This window comes from Sturnira hondurensis, unplaced genomic scaffold, assembly GCF_014824575.4.
Source record: "Sturnira hondurensis isolate 20B ecotype Veracruz unplaced genomic scaffold, ASM1482457v3 Scaffold0021632, whole genome shotgun sequence".
NCBI lineage: Eukaryota > Metazoa > Chordata > Mammalia > Chiroptera > Phyllostomidae > Sturnira > Sturnira hondurensis.
This window is the reverse complement of record NW_028094263.1, coordinates 1,875,016-1,892,474: the sequence shown is the minus strand read 5'-3', so window position 1 is coordinate 1,892,474 and position 17,459 is coordinate 1,875,016. Positions and strand designations below refer to the sequence as shown.

The 17,459-nt window shown below is 42.3% G+C and overlaps 2 protein-coding genes and 1 non-coding gene across 7 annotated transcripts in view; 1 reads left to right on the top strand and 2 right to left on the bottom strand.

Annotated features, from left to right (window-relative positions):
* The window catches only part of FAM117A (family with sequence similarity 117 member A), a 65,955-nt gene extending 62,639 nt beyond the window's left edge, over positions 1 to 3,316 (bottom strand). The window contains exon 1 of the mRNA XM_037033278.1: positions 3,295 to 3,316. The gene's annotated coding sequence lies outside the window, so the exon portion shown is untranslated. The remainder of the gene's footprint in view (positions 1 to 3,294) is intronic.
* A 151-nt stretch (positions 3,317 to 3,467) lies between these two features.
* The window catches only part of KAT7 (lysine acetyltransferase 7), a 35,402-nt gene continuing 21,410 nt past the window's right edge, over positions 3,468 to 17,459 (top strand). For 2 of the 5 annotated variants that reach the window (XM_037033270.1, XM_037033268.1), the window contains exons 1-4: positions 3,469 to 3,659; positions 6,497 to 6,707; positions 9,537 to 9,713; positions 13,678 to 13,917. In XM_037033270.1, coding sequence (XP_036889165.1) covers positions 6,521 to 6,707; positions 9,537 to 9,713; positions 13,678 to 13,917 — 604 coding nt within the window. In that variant the 5' untranslated portion in view covers positions 3,469 to 3,659; positions 6,497 to 6,520. Of the gene's footprint in view, positions 3,660 to 6,496; positions 6,708 to 9,536; positions 9,714 to 13,677; positions 13,918 to 17,459 lie in introns of all 5 variants that reach the window. The other 3 variants (XM_037033272.1, XM_037033271.1, XM_037033269.1) reach the window with 3 other exon arrangements.
* LOC118978239 (small nucleolar RNA SNORA41) lies at positions 16,226 to 16,357 on the bottom strand. Its single transcript, XR_005064666.1, has one exon. It is a non-coding gene; the product is annotated as a small nucleolar RNA SNORA41 (small nucleolar RNA).

Below are 17,459 nucleotides of genomic sequence, written 5' to 3'. Positions count from 1 at the left end.
GGATCTTTTAGGAAGTTCACAAATATAGCTGAGGAGACAAGATACAGTTAAAAAAAAGAAAATGAACAGGAACACACCCGAAAGATTGCCTTCACTCCCCCTGCCCTGCTCAATTCTGGGTAAGGTTACTACAGCAGTGTTCTTACTGGTCTCACTGCCTTGCGTCTCCCTGCCACTCTGCTCAGGTACCCTCACAGCTTCCACAGAGATCTTTAAAATGCAGGTCTGATCATGGGACTCTCCTGCTTAATCAGAGATCTCCCACCACCTCTAGTTCAGGACCTTAGCAGGGTGTTCAAGACTCTGTATGAATGGGTTCCCAAACCACTCCTGCCCCTTCTTTTAGACAACTACCCCCAACTCCATCATGCCATGAGTCACCCCACACACAATGCTGCTTCACACCTCTGCACTTTTGCACATGTTGCTCCCTTTGCATAGAAAGCCCTATTCTTGTCCACTAGCAAAATTATTTGTCCTGTGAGATTCCACTCTTTCACCTTTTATAAATCCTTCCCTAACCCTCCAAACACTCTACTTCCTCCTCTGTACCACTTCTGAACTTTGCCATTAATACAGTAATTTGGAACAATGAACTTCCTGGCTTGGGGAAACACAGTGTTTTGTCCATATTGGTGTCACTGAGTGCCTGGGTAATCATTGTGTCTCTTGAGGTGAAGTGAGGAAGTGGTTGAACAGACAAGAACAAAAAGCCACTGGGACCATGTCAAGATGTATTCACAAACACAAAAGTGATACAGACATGACTAAGATGACTGGCATTAACATGAATGTCAGTAAGAACGACCCTTTACTGAGCTCTTCCTGACACGGGACTGTGCTTTACGACAATCATCTCTTTCGACCCTTACAACAACCCTGGGAAGTGGCTATTAGTGTCCCTGGTTCACATAGGAGAAAACTGAGGCACAGAAAAATTTTAAAACTTGTCCAAGAGCAACACAGGTAGAAAGTGGTAGAGCTGATGAATGAAATAAATAGGAGTTATATACTCCTATTATTTGGGAAGAAGAAAGGGGAACAGAATAGCTACTGAACTGTATAAGGAAAAGTATAAATATAGCAGTAAATGCAGTGCCCTACGACCTCAGAAATCCTAAATCAGGAAAGACTTTCTGAAGAAAATGAGTGTTAAAGAAGGTTGGCAGATGTACTGAGGCAGGAATAACAGCAGTTACCTCTGTGAAGTCTGGTGGATGAGGCTGGGCAAGGGGGCAACGAGTCAAGGGCTTTGAAACCAACATCAGTTCCTCCTTCAAGAGCTGATGGTATCATGATGAAAATGACACTCCCAGTAAACATTGTTTGATTCAAAAAAAAAAAAGAGAGAGAGAAAGCTTCCAGGATCCCCCTTTGCCCATTATAAACATACTTGGATGTTCTACTTACATCTTAAACACACATTTTCTCTAGGATTATATTTCTTTCCTATTGGTGTTATTTTCATCTTTCCACCCGACTGTACACTTTCCAAGGACAAGAACCATGTCTAAATGAAACAGTAACACTTTCGATGTCCACTGCAGTGTAAACTAATGTTGGACATTTGTAATGCTGTTATTGGCATGATGAATGGTTAAGCATGATTAGATCTTATTTTAAAATACTAATTTCACCATCTATACATTCAGTGACTGTAACAGTAAACACATTCTGATTGACTAGCGAGCATTTTTTTGTGGGTAGAGCATGGTCTGGACACTTCTGTGGATTGTATGAAAGAAATGAGCTACATTCTTAACATAAGAGCACCTGACCACTAGTCGGGGAGCCAGACATCCAAGAGTGACCTCAAAAACACACCAGTAAGTGCAAAATAGCAATAACGGTGTGAAAATAAATGCTTAAGTGCTAGCGGTATACTGGAAGAAGAATCTTGAGCCCTTCCAAGTTTTTATGTGCAGTTCAACCTAAGTAGGTTATTCAAAGGTATTTATACTAAACCCTAACATCTAAATATTAAATACTAAAAACTGCCTGTCTTTTTTTTTAAAAGAATTTATTTATTTATCTTTAGAGGGGAAGGAGAGAGGGAGAGAAACATCAATGTATGGTTGCCTTTTGTGCGTCCCCTGCTGGGAGTTGGCCTGCAGGGAACCGGCCTGCAACCCAGGCATGTACCCTGACTGGGAATCGAACCGCGATCCTCTGGTTCGCAGGCCCGCGCTCAATCCATTGAGCTACACCAGCCAGGGCTAAATACTAAAAACTGCCTGTCTTAATACCAGCCCAGGATATCCCCAAGGAAAGTGCTGGCTAAGGGTCTGGAATTTTAACTCTTCCGAGTCCTCCGTTGGGCACATCAATCAGATGTTTACCTTCTGTTGCTTTGTTCTTTAGCTCTGCACCTGCGGGAAACCTCCACTTTCGTTGGCCTCAGGTGAAACTGGGGTCCGTGATGCTAAGTCAATGACCGAGTTTGCCTGGAGTCCACCCAGGCGTTCTCGGCCAAGCTTTGGTCCTCTCAAGGCTTTTCCTCCCGGGATGAAATCCTCAATGCCTGGTCTCCACTTCCCAGCCTTTTCTTAAGTCTCTTCCTCCAGCCTTATATCCTTAATCAACTTCTTCCTCGACCCTCTCAAAGCAAGCCCTATTATTATTTAAACATCCATGTCTTTTTTTAGCTACAGTTTCACTAAAACTGTTTCTTCCTCTTCTTCCCTCCCCCCAACTCCTGGCTCAAACATCTGATTTCCAAGGGTCACTTGGGCTAAAATGGGGTTCACTGCTTCTCCGATTCTGATACGACACCCAATCTCCCGTTCCCGCGGGCTACCCAGGCCTCTCAAACCCATACAGATTAGGGGAAGGAGATGCGCGCCCACCACAAAGCTAAATTGGGAATTCTTTAAAGGTGCGGCTTCTGGAGAATGGTTCAGCCTTCGGGGACATGAATGACTAACTTAATTTGCCGTTCGCTAAGGGCAAGGACCACGTCTCCCCTGCAAAAAGCTTCCTGATTATGGACGCTACCCTTTCGTTCCTTTTACAAATCTCCATTCCCACCACTTTGAGACACTGGGTGGCTCTGAAAATAGTTTTTTTGTGCAAAGTATCCCTTCTCAACTTTGAAATTCTATGATGGACGTAAACGTCCGTTAGCCAGTTAGGCAATGAAGGGGTTAAATACCAACAACCTGATGAATTCTGGGGATTTCCTTCCTCGACTTCAGAAATTAAAACGACTGGGAAGGGAAATTTTGCCCAATGTAAAGATGAGAATCGTTAACTTCAACTGTCAGGTTTCTGCCCCAAATAAGAATGGCTACTCACGCCCACAAAGGGTGTCATTCCCCTGAATAAAAATGGCTGGCGCCCGTTAGTTCTTCCTGCCCAACTTCAAAATGGCGCTCGACTAGCCTCACCAGGAGCGAACCGCCCAGCACCCGATCTGAACCGCAACGTCAAAGTGACGCAAGCCCCAGCCGGAAGTGAAGGAAAAAGCGCTTCAGCCCGCGGCGCCTGCGCAGAAGGCTGTAGACGCTGTAAAGCTAGAAGCACTTGAGATCGTCCGCAGGTTTGGGACTGCTACAGAGGCCGCCACGGAGCCCGCCGGAGCCCCCGTTCCTCTTGCTGCTGCTGCCGCTGCCCGAATTGGCACTGTCGGGCCGCAGCCGCCGGCAATGCCACGAAGGAAGGTGAGAAAAACGGGATCCGAGGGATGGCGGGTGTCTAGGGACGGTCGATTGAGCAGTGTGACGCAGTTGGTCACGTCTCACAGCCCCTGTGTTCCAAACTTCCGCTCCCTAAAACCCAGCTCAGCAACCCTCTCCTAAGTTCATACCCAACAGAAAAATGTGGGCCCGACCCTGGCCTCGGCCTCTGCCTGTAACTATTCCCGCCCTCTGCTTGCCAGGCTCGGAGGCGTTCTTTTTGTTAATTGGTCGCTGAAACGGCTAGGAGCATATTAATTGGCTGGTATCACCGCCAATCATTTGGGCCCAACGGTTACCTCCCCGCATACAGGGGAGGTATCTGGGCTGGGCCCTAAGCTCTCGGACTGGCTGTGGAGAACGATCCCTTCTTTCTTGACTGGCTGAGCTTGGCAGTCTGTCCCGTTCAGGGGGGCGGTGCGGTTTAGCGGATCACGATTGGGTGTCACAAATCCCCACCTTTCCGGCTGGTGATGCGGATAAGTGGAGAGGCGGGGTTTGGGAGCATCCTTCCTTTCCGGGCGGGGGACACAACAAAGCAGGGCACTGCGTGGGACGGAATCCAGCGCTTACTCCCACGGGATCTCACTATGGCCAGTTGCATCCAAGCAGTAATTTTTTCTTATTTGCCTAGTTGGACAGTGCCTAGAAAATGCAGTTCATAAAGTAAAAAGCTTTCTTGAATTAATGGGACTTAACGAGACCACCTTGGGACACCCCATGCCTTCTTTTTATAGCTGAACAGAGGCCTAAAGGAGAGCCCCAAGCTACTCAGGCAGTGGCAAAGCCAGCATTACAGAACAAATCTAATGTAACAAATTTTTGTTGACTAGTTGCAGTGTGCTCATTGCTGGGGATTCACAATTAGATATAACCCCTGGCTTAAAGAAATCCTAGTCCGAAGAGGGGGTGGGACGGACATATAAGTAACTGTAGGATCCAGTAAATTCTCTACTTAGAAGTATATATACAGGGTGTTGTGGTGTAAAAGGGAAGGAGCAAGTAAGTCTGCTCTGGAGCAAGTTGGGGAGTAGACTTGGTGAAAGCCAGAGAAGAGGTCAGGCCAGGAAGGGATGGTCAGAGATGATCAGGGATTCAAATATCTGTGTAACTAGATGAGCTGACCTTTAATTCCCACCCACCCCTTTTCGTCTTACAGATTTTTGTGATTCTGGGATCTGTGCTCATTTCTAAACAGATTACCTTTGAACTGTTTGGAAGGCTGGGTGGTATTCTTGCTCATTTCTGCAGACATCTTTCTCTTCACAGAGGCTTTCAAATAAAATATTTACACTTTTTAACATTATCTAAAAGTGACCTATGTTGGTAATTGTTTATATTAAGGCTTAGCAAATGCAGGAATAGTTTTGGTGCTTTGGAATAGGTCCACAGTCTCCCCAAATCAAAGAGCTCTTGAAAAAGTAGGGGTTGTTTTCTTTTTTCTTTTTCTTTTTTTTTTCTTTTGGTAACTTATTTGGTGGCAAAGCCAGTTCTAAACTGTCCTGAGGCTGCGTATAGTTTTTCTGTGTCTTTAGTGTATTTATATGTTTTGCTGCAGAAATATCAATGTGTTTGACTATGGGGTGTAATTATTGAAAGTATTCCTTCTCTAAAAATCGATGAAGTTGTGAATTCTAAACACAACTGGCCCTATGGATTTTTAAAATTTTTATTTACTTATTTTTATAGAGGGAGAAGAAGGAAGGGAACAAGAGAGGGATGCGTGAGAGAAACATTCATTTGGTTGCCTCTGGCAAGCCCCCTGCTGGGGGCCTGGCCTGCCACCCAGGCATGTTCCCCTCTGACTGGAAATCGAACCTGTGACATTTCAGTTTGCAGGCAGGCACTCAGTCCACTGAGCCACACCAGCCAGGGTCTCTAAGGGTTTTGAATAAAGATCAGGGGGCTTGTAGTGTGAGCCTTTGTATTTTGTGTGTGCTTTGTTTTGTTTTGCAAATGCTCTTCCCTTTCTGGTTTAGTAAAATATGTATAGTGTTAATACTTAACTGATAAAAGTTATCCTTATGACTAAACATGCCCTAGGAAGCTAATAACTGACAAATAATTATTAATTGAAAATATGATAAAAATCCTTTGTGAATCCTACAAATCTTGTGCAAGTTACTTTTTTAAAAAGCGCTTTTAGCTTTCTAGATAACATAAGAAAGAAGAATTTTCCTTTTTTTCTTCTTAAGTTATTTTGGAATCAGCGTTATGGACCATGATATTTTGAATTAATGTATGGCTTTTTAAAGTGTGCTAGAGACTTTGAATGAAATCTACCCTAAGGTTAAATGGGGTCAGGCAGTGACAGTTTTCTCACTTCCTTGGACTTTCTGTAAGTGCATGGTTATGTCAGCCAGGTCATTTTGAGTTGGATACTTTTATTTGCAGTTTATGATACTGACCTCCAAATAGGCTTGTTTTAGAAATAGTCTTAATACAGGAGGAATTAATGTCTTTTTTATTTACTTTTTAAAGATTTTGTTTATTTATTTTTAGAGAGGGGAAAGGAAGGAGAAAGAGGGAGAGAAACATCAGTGTGTGATTGCCTCTTTCGCACCCCCTACTGGGGAATTGGCCCATGACCCAGGCATGTGCCTCGGCCAGGAATCGAACCAGCGAACCTTTGTTTTGCAGGCCAGAACTCAATCCACTGAGCCACACTAGCCAGGGTTCTTTCTTCATTTATTTAATAAAGGTACATTATTAGTACCTTTGTTGTTCCTTTTAAATGTTCATAATAAAGGGGAATTAGCTGTGGAATTCTTTCTTACGTTTGAACTTTGTGTTTTCAGCATTGTGATTTGTTTTATTTCCAGTGTTAATACAAACCCACAGAGTAAATGTCTTCTGTGCTAATGTCTGGATCTATGGTGTTACAGAGGAATGCAGGCAGTAGTTCAGATGGAACCGAAGATTCCGATTTTTCTACAGATCTCGAGCACACAGACAGTTCAGAGAGCGATGGCACGTCCCGGCGATCTGCCCGGATCACCCGCTCCTCAGCCCGGCTGAGCCAGAGTTCCCAAGGTAAAAGGCTTCTATCTTCCTGACCACACCCCACAACCAAGTGACTTGTCATCACATTATTGTGTTAATGTGGAATGCAAACTGGTCCCGAGGTTTGTTATAAATGCTAGAATCTGGTGACATGCAGGGTAAATGACAACACAAGCATCCGGTCTTCAAAAACGGTTCCTTTGGGGATGCTGTCTAGTTTTTAGACCCACAAGAATTTTGTCTGGTATAATGAATGTGTAACACATGTATGTTGAGTCACTTAACTTGGGTCCCCAACCTCTGGACTGAGGACCAGTACAAGTACCAGTACCAGTCTGGTACCTGAGGAACCCGGCTGTATAGCAGGAGGTAAGCTTGAATATAATGCACTTGAATCATCCCGAAACCATACCCCTTAACCCTGGTCCATGGAAAAATTGTCTTCCACAAAACTGGTCCCTGATGCCAAAAAGGTTGGGGACTGCTGGTTTAACTTTTGTAGTTTTCCTGAAGTGGGAATGTTATAATTTTCTTTCTGTTAGAATGGTGTGGATTTAGGGACTTAAAATAGTCCCTTGAGCTTGTTATTCATGGGGACCCAATACTTTTAAAACCATGTTTAATTCTGTATATAGTCAGATATGCAATTAACAGATAGAAACAGTTGATTCAATTGTAAGTTGTAAATACCCAGAATTTTGCTATGTTAGTAAAGAATAGAGAATTTCTGGGTTAAAACTTTTTTTTCTAGAGCAATTAGCCATCTGAGCTTACATTTGGAAAGCACCTCTGATCCCTCCTGGCTCTGCTCTGGGATTCTCTGGGTAGGAAGGAGGGTTGCAGTTAATACAGAAAGCTGCTGATCATTATATTAAGGGGGGAAAATATGATATACATTGAGCACTTAAGTAGTGCTGATTTGGTTGCTGCTATGTGAACGTTAGAGAAAACACCAGTTTTTCAAGCAAGACGGGAATATTCTCTTAACAACTGTTCCTAACTTGATTTTTGAGTTTAATATTTCAGCTGGATTATAGCTGTTGTCTCTCGATTCCTCAATTTTAAGTTTTATTTTTAGCACAGTGGAGATATCAATAAGTGGCTACTGTTAATTCAGGTATGATGTCATGAACTGGAATGCTGTGATAGAAAACTCAGTTGATGCCCTCGAGGACTGCTCATTTTAGTGTGAGATACAGATAATGTGAACTGGTCATTGTAATGCATTGTGGTAAGGACTCAGAGAGAGGTTTGCATGGGTTACTGTGGAAGCCAAGAAATGGGGCAGCCAGTTAGGACTCCCAGATGGAAACTTTAAAGAATCTAGTAGAAATTTACAAGTTGAAAATGGGGAAATGTTATTATAGGCAGAAGGAACAGTATATTCAAAGGAAAAGTCATAATGTTCTTAGAAGGTATAATTAGTCATGCCCTGGACACCTGAAAGTTTTTTATTATTTATTTACTTATTTGAAAGATTTCATCTATTTATTTCTAGAAAAGGGAAGGGAGGGAGAGAAACATCAGTGAATGGTTGCTTCTCGTGTGCCCCCTACTGGAGACCTGGCCTGCAACCCAGGCATTTGATCTGACTAGGAATCGAACTGGTGACCCTTTGCTTCACAGGCCTGTGCTCAATCCACTGAGCTACAGGAGCCAGGGCTAAAAGTTTTAAGTATTCAAAACAGCTAGGAGGTACATGAGCTCTCAGTCTCTTTCTAGTTATATACTCCATGGCAACAGAGTCGCACAGCTGCTGGGGACACCATTCACAATGTAGTCTATGTTAGGCAGCCCTCTCTGCAGTGAAAGGTAGACTACATTGAAGTGTCGCCCCCTGGAGGTGTGCAAACTGATAACCTAATTGTGTGCTAACTGACACAGAAGTTCGAGAATTTCAGTTTTCTGTTTAAAATACGCTTTAATTTCAGCTTCTAATTTCTTTTATTCTTTGTGTAAGTGTCATCAGTCTGGAGATGTAGAAAAGCTAGTAGGTGCTTTAGAACAGGTTTTGCAATCCAAAAGAATTGTAAAAGTTGTATTATTACATAAGTCTTTATGAATTTATTATGATTTTGCTTCAGGGTATCAGAGAGGGTAATCAGGAAGAAAAAAGATTCCTAAAGAAAGGAAATGTTTGTATATTGTTATACTGTTAATAATAGAATATTTGTTTTATGCTGGCTTAGGGTAAGGGAAGAAAGAGAGGATGCAACTATTTATAAAGCACCAGATCTATGTACCAAGCATCATGTTAAATCCTTTACATACATTATCTATCTTATTACAATGAACAGTGAAGAATGTGCTACTACTATTTTCCCTTTTTTAAGAATAAGGGAACAGGCCCTGGCTGGTGTAGCTCAGTGGATTGAGCATGGGCCTGCGAACTACACGATTGCGGTTCGATTCCCAGTCAGGGCACATGCCTGGGTTGCAGGCCAGTTCCCAGCAGGGGACTCATGAGAAGCAACCATACATTGATATTTCTCTCCTTCTCTCCTTCCCTTCCCCTCTAAAAATAAATAAATAAAATATTTTTTAAAAAAAAGAATAAGGGAACAGGCTTAGAGAGATTAAGCTTGCCTGAGTTGCCACAGCTAGTTGGTATGGTAGAGTGGAGTTGAATCTTTTCCAGCCCTGATTCCAGATCCTAAACTACTAATTCTTCATGACATTTCATCTCTTTGCCCGATCTAGGCTCTGCTGCTAATTTTTATTTACTAACATAGATATTTTAAAGATTTGTTGGATTTTGTGAAATACGAAGAACGAGGGCCTACATGCTAATAAATCATATGGAAAGGAAATGCAACAGAGTTCCTTCTTTTTTCTTTAATTATTGTATTATCTTTTCAGATTCCAGCCCTGTTCGAAATTTGCAGTCTTTTGGCACCGAGGAGCCTGTTTATTCTACCAGGAGAGTGACCCGTAGTCAGCAGCAGCCCACCCCAGTGACTCCAAAAAAATACCCTCTTCGGCAGACGCGTTCTTCTGGCTCAGAAACTGAGCAAGTGATTGACTTTTCAGATAGAGGTGAGTGGGTGTGGGATAATTTGGACCCAATATAGGGAGGGTGTGGTCAATTTCTTTGTAAGGAAGGCTTCAGGCCACTGCCTCAGGTATGCCTGATAAGAAATTTCAGCTAGGTGCATGCTGTTTGCCCAGTTGCTTTCGGGTGTCATGCTAAGGATAGTTTGGTACTGGAGTGTTCGTGAGATACCGAATAGCTGGATCTATTAGATTGGATCTGCAGTAGGCAGGAGGGACTGGGCACCTCTTAACCTACAGAGGAAGAAGGCTTGGATCAGATTTTCCTTTTTAAAAATAAAATAATTTTTTAATTTTATTTTTTAATTACAATTGACATTTGATAATATTTTTATTAATAAGTTTCAGACGTTTAAGATGTACCACATAGTGGTTAGACAGTTATGTAATTTACATGGTGATTCTCCTGATAATTCTAGTCCTCACCTGGCATCATACGTAGTTATTAAAATGTCATTGGCTGTATTCCCTATGCTGAACTCTACATCCCCATGACTATTTTTTAAAAATATATTTCATTGATTATGCCATTACAGTTGTCCCATTCCCCCCCCCTTATTCCCCTCCACCCTGCACACCCCCTACCCCCACATTCCTCCTCCCTTTAGTTTATGTCCATGTGTCACCAGTTCTTTAGATTCTATATTTTCCATACTATTCTTGCCCTCCCCCCTATTTTCTACCTACCATCTATGCTACTTATTCTCTGTACCTTCTCCCCCCTTCTCCTCTTCCCACTTCCCTGTTGCTAACCCTCCATGTGATCTCCATTTCTATGGTTTTGCTCCTGATCTAGCTATCCTCTTAGTTTTTGTTTTAGGTGTGATTGTTAATAAGTGCATTTGCTGTCCTTTCACTGTTCATATTTTTTTTAATTTTTAAAGATTTTATTTATTTTTCTTTAGAGGGGAAGGGAAGGAGAGAGGGAGAGAAATATCAGTGTATGGTTGCCTCTTGTGCATTCCCTGCTGGGAACTGGCCTGCAACCCAGGCATGTGACTTGACTGGGAATCAAACCTCGATCCTTTGGTTTGAAGGCCTGCGCTCCATCTACTGAGCCATACCAGCCAGGGCTCACTGTTCATGTTTTTTATCTTCTTTTTCTTAGATGAGTCCCTTTAACATTGCATATAATTAAGGGCTTAGTGATGATGAACTCCTTGAATTTGACCTTATCTGAGAAGCACTTTATCTGCCCTTCCATTCTAAATGAAAGCTTTGCTGGATAAAGCAATCTTGGCTGTAGGTCTTTGGATTTCATGACTTGGAATACTTCCTTCCAGCCCTTTCTTGCCTATAAGGTCTCTTTTGAGAAATCAGCTGACTGTCTGATGGGAACTCCTTTGTAGGTGACTGTCCCCTTCTCACTTGCTGCTTCTAGGATTCTCTCCTTCATTTTAATCTTGGCTAATGTAATTATGATGTGCCTTGGTATGTTCCTCCTTGGGACCAACTTCTTTGAGACTCTCTGAGCTTCCTGGATTTCCTGGAAGTCTATTTCCTTTGCCAGACTGGGGAAGTTCTCCTTTATTATTTGTTCAGATAAGTTTTCCACTTGTTGCTCTTCCTCTTCCCCTTCTGGTACCCCTATAATTCGGGTGTTGGAATGTTTCAAGATGTCCTGGAGGTTCCTAAGCCTCTCCTCATTTTTTTGAATTCTTGTTTCTTCCTTCTTTTCTGTTTGGTCATTTTTTTCTTCTTTCTGGTCCACTTTCTTGATTTGAGTCCCAGTTTCCTTCCCATCACTATTGGTGTCCTGTGCATTTGCCTTCATTTCACTTAGTTTAGCCTTCATATGTTCATCTAATTTGTGACTAAAATCAACCAGTTCTGTGAGTATCCAGATCACCGATGTTTTGAACTGTGCAACTGAGACAGATTGTCTGTCTCTTGCTTAGAAGTATTGGCTCTGGGGCTTTGAGCTGTTCTTCTTCATGAGCCATAATGTTTTGGTTTGTTCATGCCTGTTACAAATGAGGGGTAGAGCCTTAGGTGTTTACCAGGACGGGGTGACCGGTTGCTGGGTTGTGATGCTATGTGGGGGCGGGGTCAGAGAGGGGCAGTGGCGTTTGTTCTGCTCTCTTTTCGATTTCAGTCCCCTCTGCTGCTTCCTGCAAGCAAATTGGGCCTCTCTGATGCTGGTTCCTGGGTGTGTGGGCCTGTGTATCCTCCAGGACCCTGTGGGTCTCTCCACGAACTCTCTGTGAGCCTGGGAGCCTCTCCCAGCACCTCGACCCCTGAAAGTTTTTTCAGTTGGTACTTTTAGGCTTTATTTCCCTTTGCTGGGGCACTGGGTTGCGTGGTCTGTCTCACTACTCGTTTCTTTTGCCTGGTTTATCTGCACACATATACGTGACCGCGGTCAGCCAGCCGCCTTGCACCCTTACTGGGTCTGCCCCTTGCCACCCCACACCTGGGATCTGCCAGCTGCCTGCTGCCTGCGCACGTGGGTCTGTCTGGGCACTTTTTTCTGCGGGACCATGCTCTGCCAGCCACTGACTCTGCCCTTCTTACCGGTCTGGTTGAATGGTTCCTGGTTGTCGGACTTCTGTACAGTTCAATTTTCTGTCTGTTTTGGTTGCGTTTTTGTTACTAAAACTTTGTTGTCTTTAAACTTGGTTGTATGAGGAGGCACAGTCTTTCCACCTATGCCTCCATCTTGGCCGGAAGTCTCCATGATTATTTTGTAACTACCAATCTCTACTTCTCAGTCTCATCACCTTTTCCACCCAGCTCCCCAGTGCCCGTTCCATCTGATAACCTTCAGTTTTTTCACTGTATCTGGGAGTCTGTTTCTGTTTTGTTTGTATATTTTGTTATTTAGAATCCACATATAAGTGAAATCATATGGTCCATCCATGTTGATGGACCAGATTTTTTTACAGCTGTGCTTATCAGTCCATTTATCTCTGAATTTCTGAGAAGAGGTGTCCTTCAGTAATGGGGATGGTGAGCTATTGAGATTGTGACTCACCAGCCCTAATCAGAGGCCTGAAAGGCCAGAGGTTACAGACTGGTGAGCTTCTAGCCTCCCAACATGGTTGGTTGGTTTACTTGCTTGCACAGTATTTACTTTTAAAAAAATGGTTGCCAATATTTGAAAATACAGAAATTTTATATGAAAACCTGGGTTACTGGTTTCTTTTACAAAATGGAAAGCCCTGGGCACCTCAAATGGCCAATCACCACAGGAATAGTTGGTAGCTGTCCCTTGAGATGGACGATTATCTCTCTCTTTGGCCTTGCTCGGCCCCTGTAGGCATTTGGTGTGCCAGCCCTGATGTAGAGTCTGGAGTTGTTAGGTACCAATAGCTAACTCAAGAGTCAGGTCTAGCCCTGGCTGGTGTAGCATGGTGGATTGAGCGCAGGCCTGTGAACCACATGATCGCGGTTCAATTCCCAGTCAGGGCACATGCCTGGGTTGCAGGCCAGTTCCCAGCAGGGGACTCATGAGAGGCAACTGTACATTGATATTTCTCTCCTTCTCTCCTTCCTTTCCCCTCTAAAGATAAATAAATCTTTCAAAAATATATTTTAAAAAAAGTCAGGTCTATTTATACTTTTCACACCAAGTCTGTTTAGTGTTATCCAGAAAGGTGGATGTTTTTCTTTGTCTTTCATCTTGTGTATCTCCTGGAGATAGAATGGTGTGGCAATGTTTTTAAGAATTATTTCCATCCACTTTTGATTGGCTATCATTGGGGGCTTAGGAGAAACATGGATAAGTGAAAGTGTTAGGTAACTCACAAATTCAATTTTAGACAGAATTTAAAGTTGCCCAAAAAGAAATGTTCTTTTTCCTTCATTTTCCATTTAGCCTTTGTAAGAGATAAATGGCTAAAAGTTAATGGTCAAATCATAGAGGATTTGGGAAGCCCATAAACTCTTCTGAATAGTAAACTGCTAACTAAACACCATTCATGAGTTTTACCAATTGTTTTTGCTTTAGAAACTAAAAATACAGCTGATCACGATGAGTCTCCACCTCGAACTCCAACTGGAAATGCACCGTCTTCTGAGTCTGACATAGATATCTCCAGCCCCAATGTGTCTCATGACGAGAGCATCGCCAAGGACATGTCCCTAAAGGACTCAGGCAGCGACCTCTCTCATCGCCCGAAGCGCCGTCGCTTCCATGAAAGCTACAATTTTAATATGAAGTGTCCTACACCAGGCTGTAACTCTCTGGGTAAGTTCACGGCACCCTGTGTTCTGTGGCTCTCTCCCCCTCGGGATTTAGGATCCCCCAGAGATGTTTAGTGCTCTGCTGTGATCCAGCTGTTTGGTTCATTCAGTGACCACGTGCTTAGGGTAACAGTGAATTAGTGGCCCAGTTAAATAAAAGTATTTCTGCTTCATTGCCTATTGTCGATAACAAAAGATCTGGAAATTAACTGTGATGCACCATTCAGTTTATTGAGAACTTTTTCCCAGTGAAAAATTCTATCCCTTTTCTAGTAAAAATGAAACAGAAGACCAGTTATTTCCCAGTATTTCATTGTTTGGTATGTAGCGCAAGCTTAATGAGGATTATTAATAGAGTGTAAGCTAGTGCAGAATAGTGGTTGTATGGCCAGGGCTGTTAAGGAAATGAGGAAAGCAGATTATATATTTATCAAGAGGCAATGAAACTTCAAGACTACAGATGAGACCTCTGGCCTTTTGTGACTTCAGTAGTTTTAGCTCTTGTTGCTTTGCATATTTAGTGAGTGTAAACTAGATAAACATTTCTTCTCAGATAAATGAGTATTTTATTGTTTCACTGACACTGAACCCTTGCTGAGGGTTTCTTGTCGTGGTTTAAACCTCATTTGTGCTCCCTAGGTGAGCTTAGGGGCAAACGTTGGGCTTAAGCTTTTGTCTAGAGTTGGAGGGTGCTGATTGGGAGATAAGGGGCCTTTCCCTACTGGGTCTGCATCTCAAATGTAGCCTTTGAATGTGGCTAGCAGGTTTAGAAAAAAAAGGTAGAGCAGAGTAAGTTGCTACTTTGCAGGCTACCATACATTTTCTCTAGTATTTTATTTATTCGGATCCTTCCTAGATCTTAGTGGCAGTTTCTAAAAAGATTCAACCCATCCAAATGCATAAAAAGAAACAACTAAAGTTCCTCTGAATGCATAATAGTTGTCCAAGATAACTGTTTCAGGCCCAGTCAATTTCCTTGGGATAATAATGAAAAATTAAGATTAGGTGACATCATATAAATCTTAGTACAAGCAGGAGATAGCTAATGTACTTTAGAGGATAAAGAGATCTGCCGGCTACACAGGAAGAGAGGGAACTTGCCTCAGCTCTGCTAGTCACATCCATGCATCCCTGAATCTTGCTTTTATTTTATGTACTGTGTTTAACTAGTCATTCAATAAATAACTTCCTGAGTATATATCTGGGGGATACAGGTGAAGAACAACTTTTGCTTATGCACTTCAAGCCTTTCTGTAGGGTTTTAACTTTTCATAAGCACATAATACTTTTATACCAAAATTGTTTGTTTTTTTAGTTAATGCCATTGTTTGGCCTAAGATAAGGAGTGGAACAAGATTAATAATAATTTTGGAAGCTCGGATTCATACTTTTCAAACCGTTCCAGTACATTAAAACCAAAAGTCAAAGTAAACTTTCCTTGAATGCAATAGATTTATATTTACCCTCTGGTCTGCCTCATTAGGGGCTAAGTCCTGGCCTTACCGACATGCCTTCTGACCTCATCCCTCCCTCTCCATCCTGGTCACTCTGGCCCAAAGCGTGCCTCTCTGCTTAAGCATTCTCCTGCCCCAGGCCCCTCTGCACTTGCTCTTCCCTCTAAGCTTAGTGCTTGATCCCCAGATACTCATACCGCTCTTTCTTCTTACTGCTCAAATGTCACTATCAGGGTGGCTTTCCCTAACCTACCGTGTGTGCACGTGCACAAACATTACCCTGCCCTGTCTGCGCATCATACTTATTTTCCTCCGTGGCGTGTATCTCTAGTTGAATACACATCTGTCTGGTTTGTCTTCTTCGATTAGTTACCTCCAAGAGGGTTGGGATTTTGACATGTTTCCAGTTACATCACCAGAACTTAAAAAAGTGTCTGCCACTTGGAAAATAATTCAGTAAGACCCTTGTTGGGTGGCTCAGTTGGTTGGAGCATTGCCCCTTATACCAAGAGATTGCAAGTTCCATCCCTGCCCAGTCAGGGTACATACAGGAGGCAACTGATCACTGTTTCTCTTTCACATGGATTTCTCACAGTCTCTCTCTCTCCCTTTCTCTCTCTCTAAAATCAGTAAACATATCTTTGGGTGAGCATTAAGAATATATACTTATATATATACATATTTCTTGTTAGTATTCATAAAAACTATACAATGATTGGTTTGATGTCTTGGATATTCTACATTATTAGCACTTAGAGAATACAAAGAATTCCATTGTATTGATAGTTCATAAATTTTTAAAATTGTCCTATGTTTTTATTTGTTTGTTTGTTTATTTGTTTGTTTGATTTTTCTTCCCTCTGTCTGTCACACACATGCCCGCTTTCTGCTTTGCTAAGAAAGAGGGTTCAGCTGTGTAACAGTTCCTTTCCCACAGAGGAATGCCACAACTGCCACCATCAGAACAGCTGCAGACCAGTAGCTGTGGAATTAAATTGTCCTATGTTGATTGACATTTAGATTATTTCTCATTTTTGCCTGTTTTGAACAATAGGGTAATGGATAGTTTTGTATATATGTATTTTGGTGTCTTTCTAGTAATTCTGTTGGATAAATTTATAGCTGTGAAATTGCTAGATGAGCTATTGTTTTAAAAAAATTTTTAAAGATTTTATTTATTTATTTATCTTTAGAGGGGAAGGAGAGAGGGAGAGAAACATCAATGTATGGTTGCCTTTCGTGCATCCCCTGCTGGGAGTTGGCCTGCAGGGAACCGGCCTGCAACCCAGGCATGTGCCCTGACTGGGAATCGAACCCCTATCCTCTGGTTCGCAGGCCCGCACTCAATCCACTGAGCTACTCCAGCCAGGGCCTGTTTTAAATTTTTTTTAAAAAATATTTTATTTATTTATTTTAGAGAGAGGGGAAGGGAAAGAGAAAGAATGGGAGAGAAACATCAATGTGTGGTTGCTTCTCATGTGTCCCCTACTGGGGACCTGGCCTGCAACCCAGGCATGTGCCCTGACTGGGAATCAAACCAGTGACCCTTTGCTTCACAGGCCCGTGCTCAGTCCACTGAGCTACACCAGCCAGGGCTAAAATTTTTAATATAAACACATTAAATTGGTTTTAGTCGCCATATTATAAAATAAGTCATGACTTGGGTAATTTACTCAGTTATGAGTAAATGCATAATATCTAAAAAGGCTTGCTATAGCAGTCACACTTTACATTTTATATATATTGTTTGACCACTGAGGGTAGTTTTTTGTGCCCGAGGATTTCTAAAATTATATTTTTAATAATACAATTCCAGAGAAATGGCAGCCTGTATATCATATGGTAATTCCCCTTTCCTCCAGAACTTGGACTGTGTTTGCCCTTTAAAGCTTATTCTGTAAGTCATGTTGTATAATTTTTTACTCAAAATTAAATGTCTTTTTTTTTTTCCATGAAAGATAAATTTGCAGACTTGCAGTTTTTGGCTTAGCCAGTTTGTCTTTTTACTCCACTAGCATTGTCACACCAGCACGCTCGGTTTTAGCTGTTCCATACACCTTTTGGTTGGGGAGCCGCTTAAAAAGGAAATGAT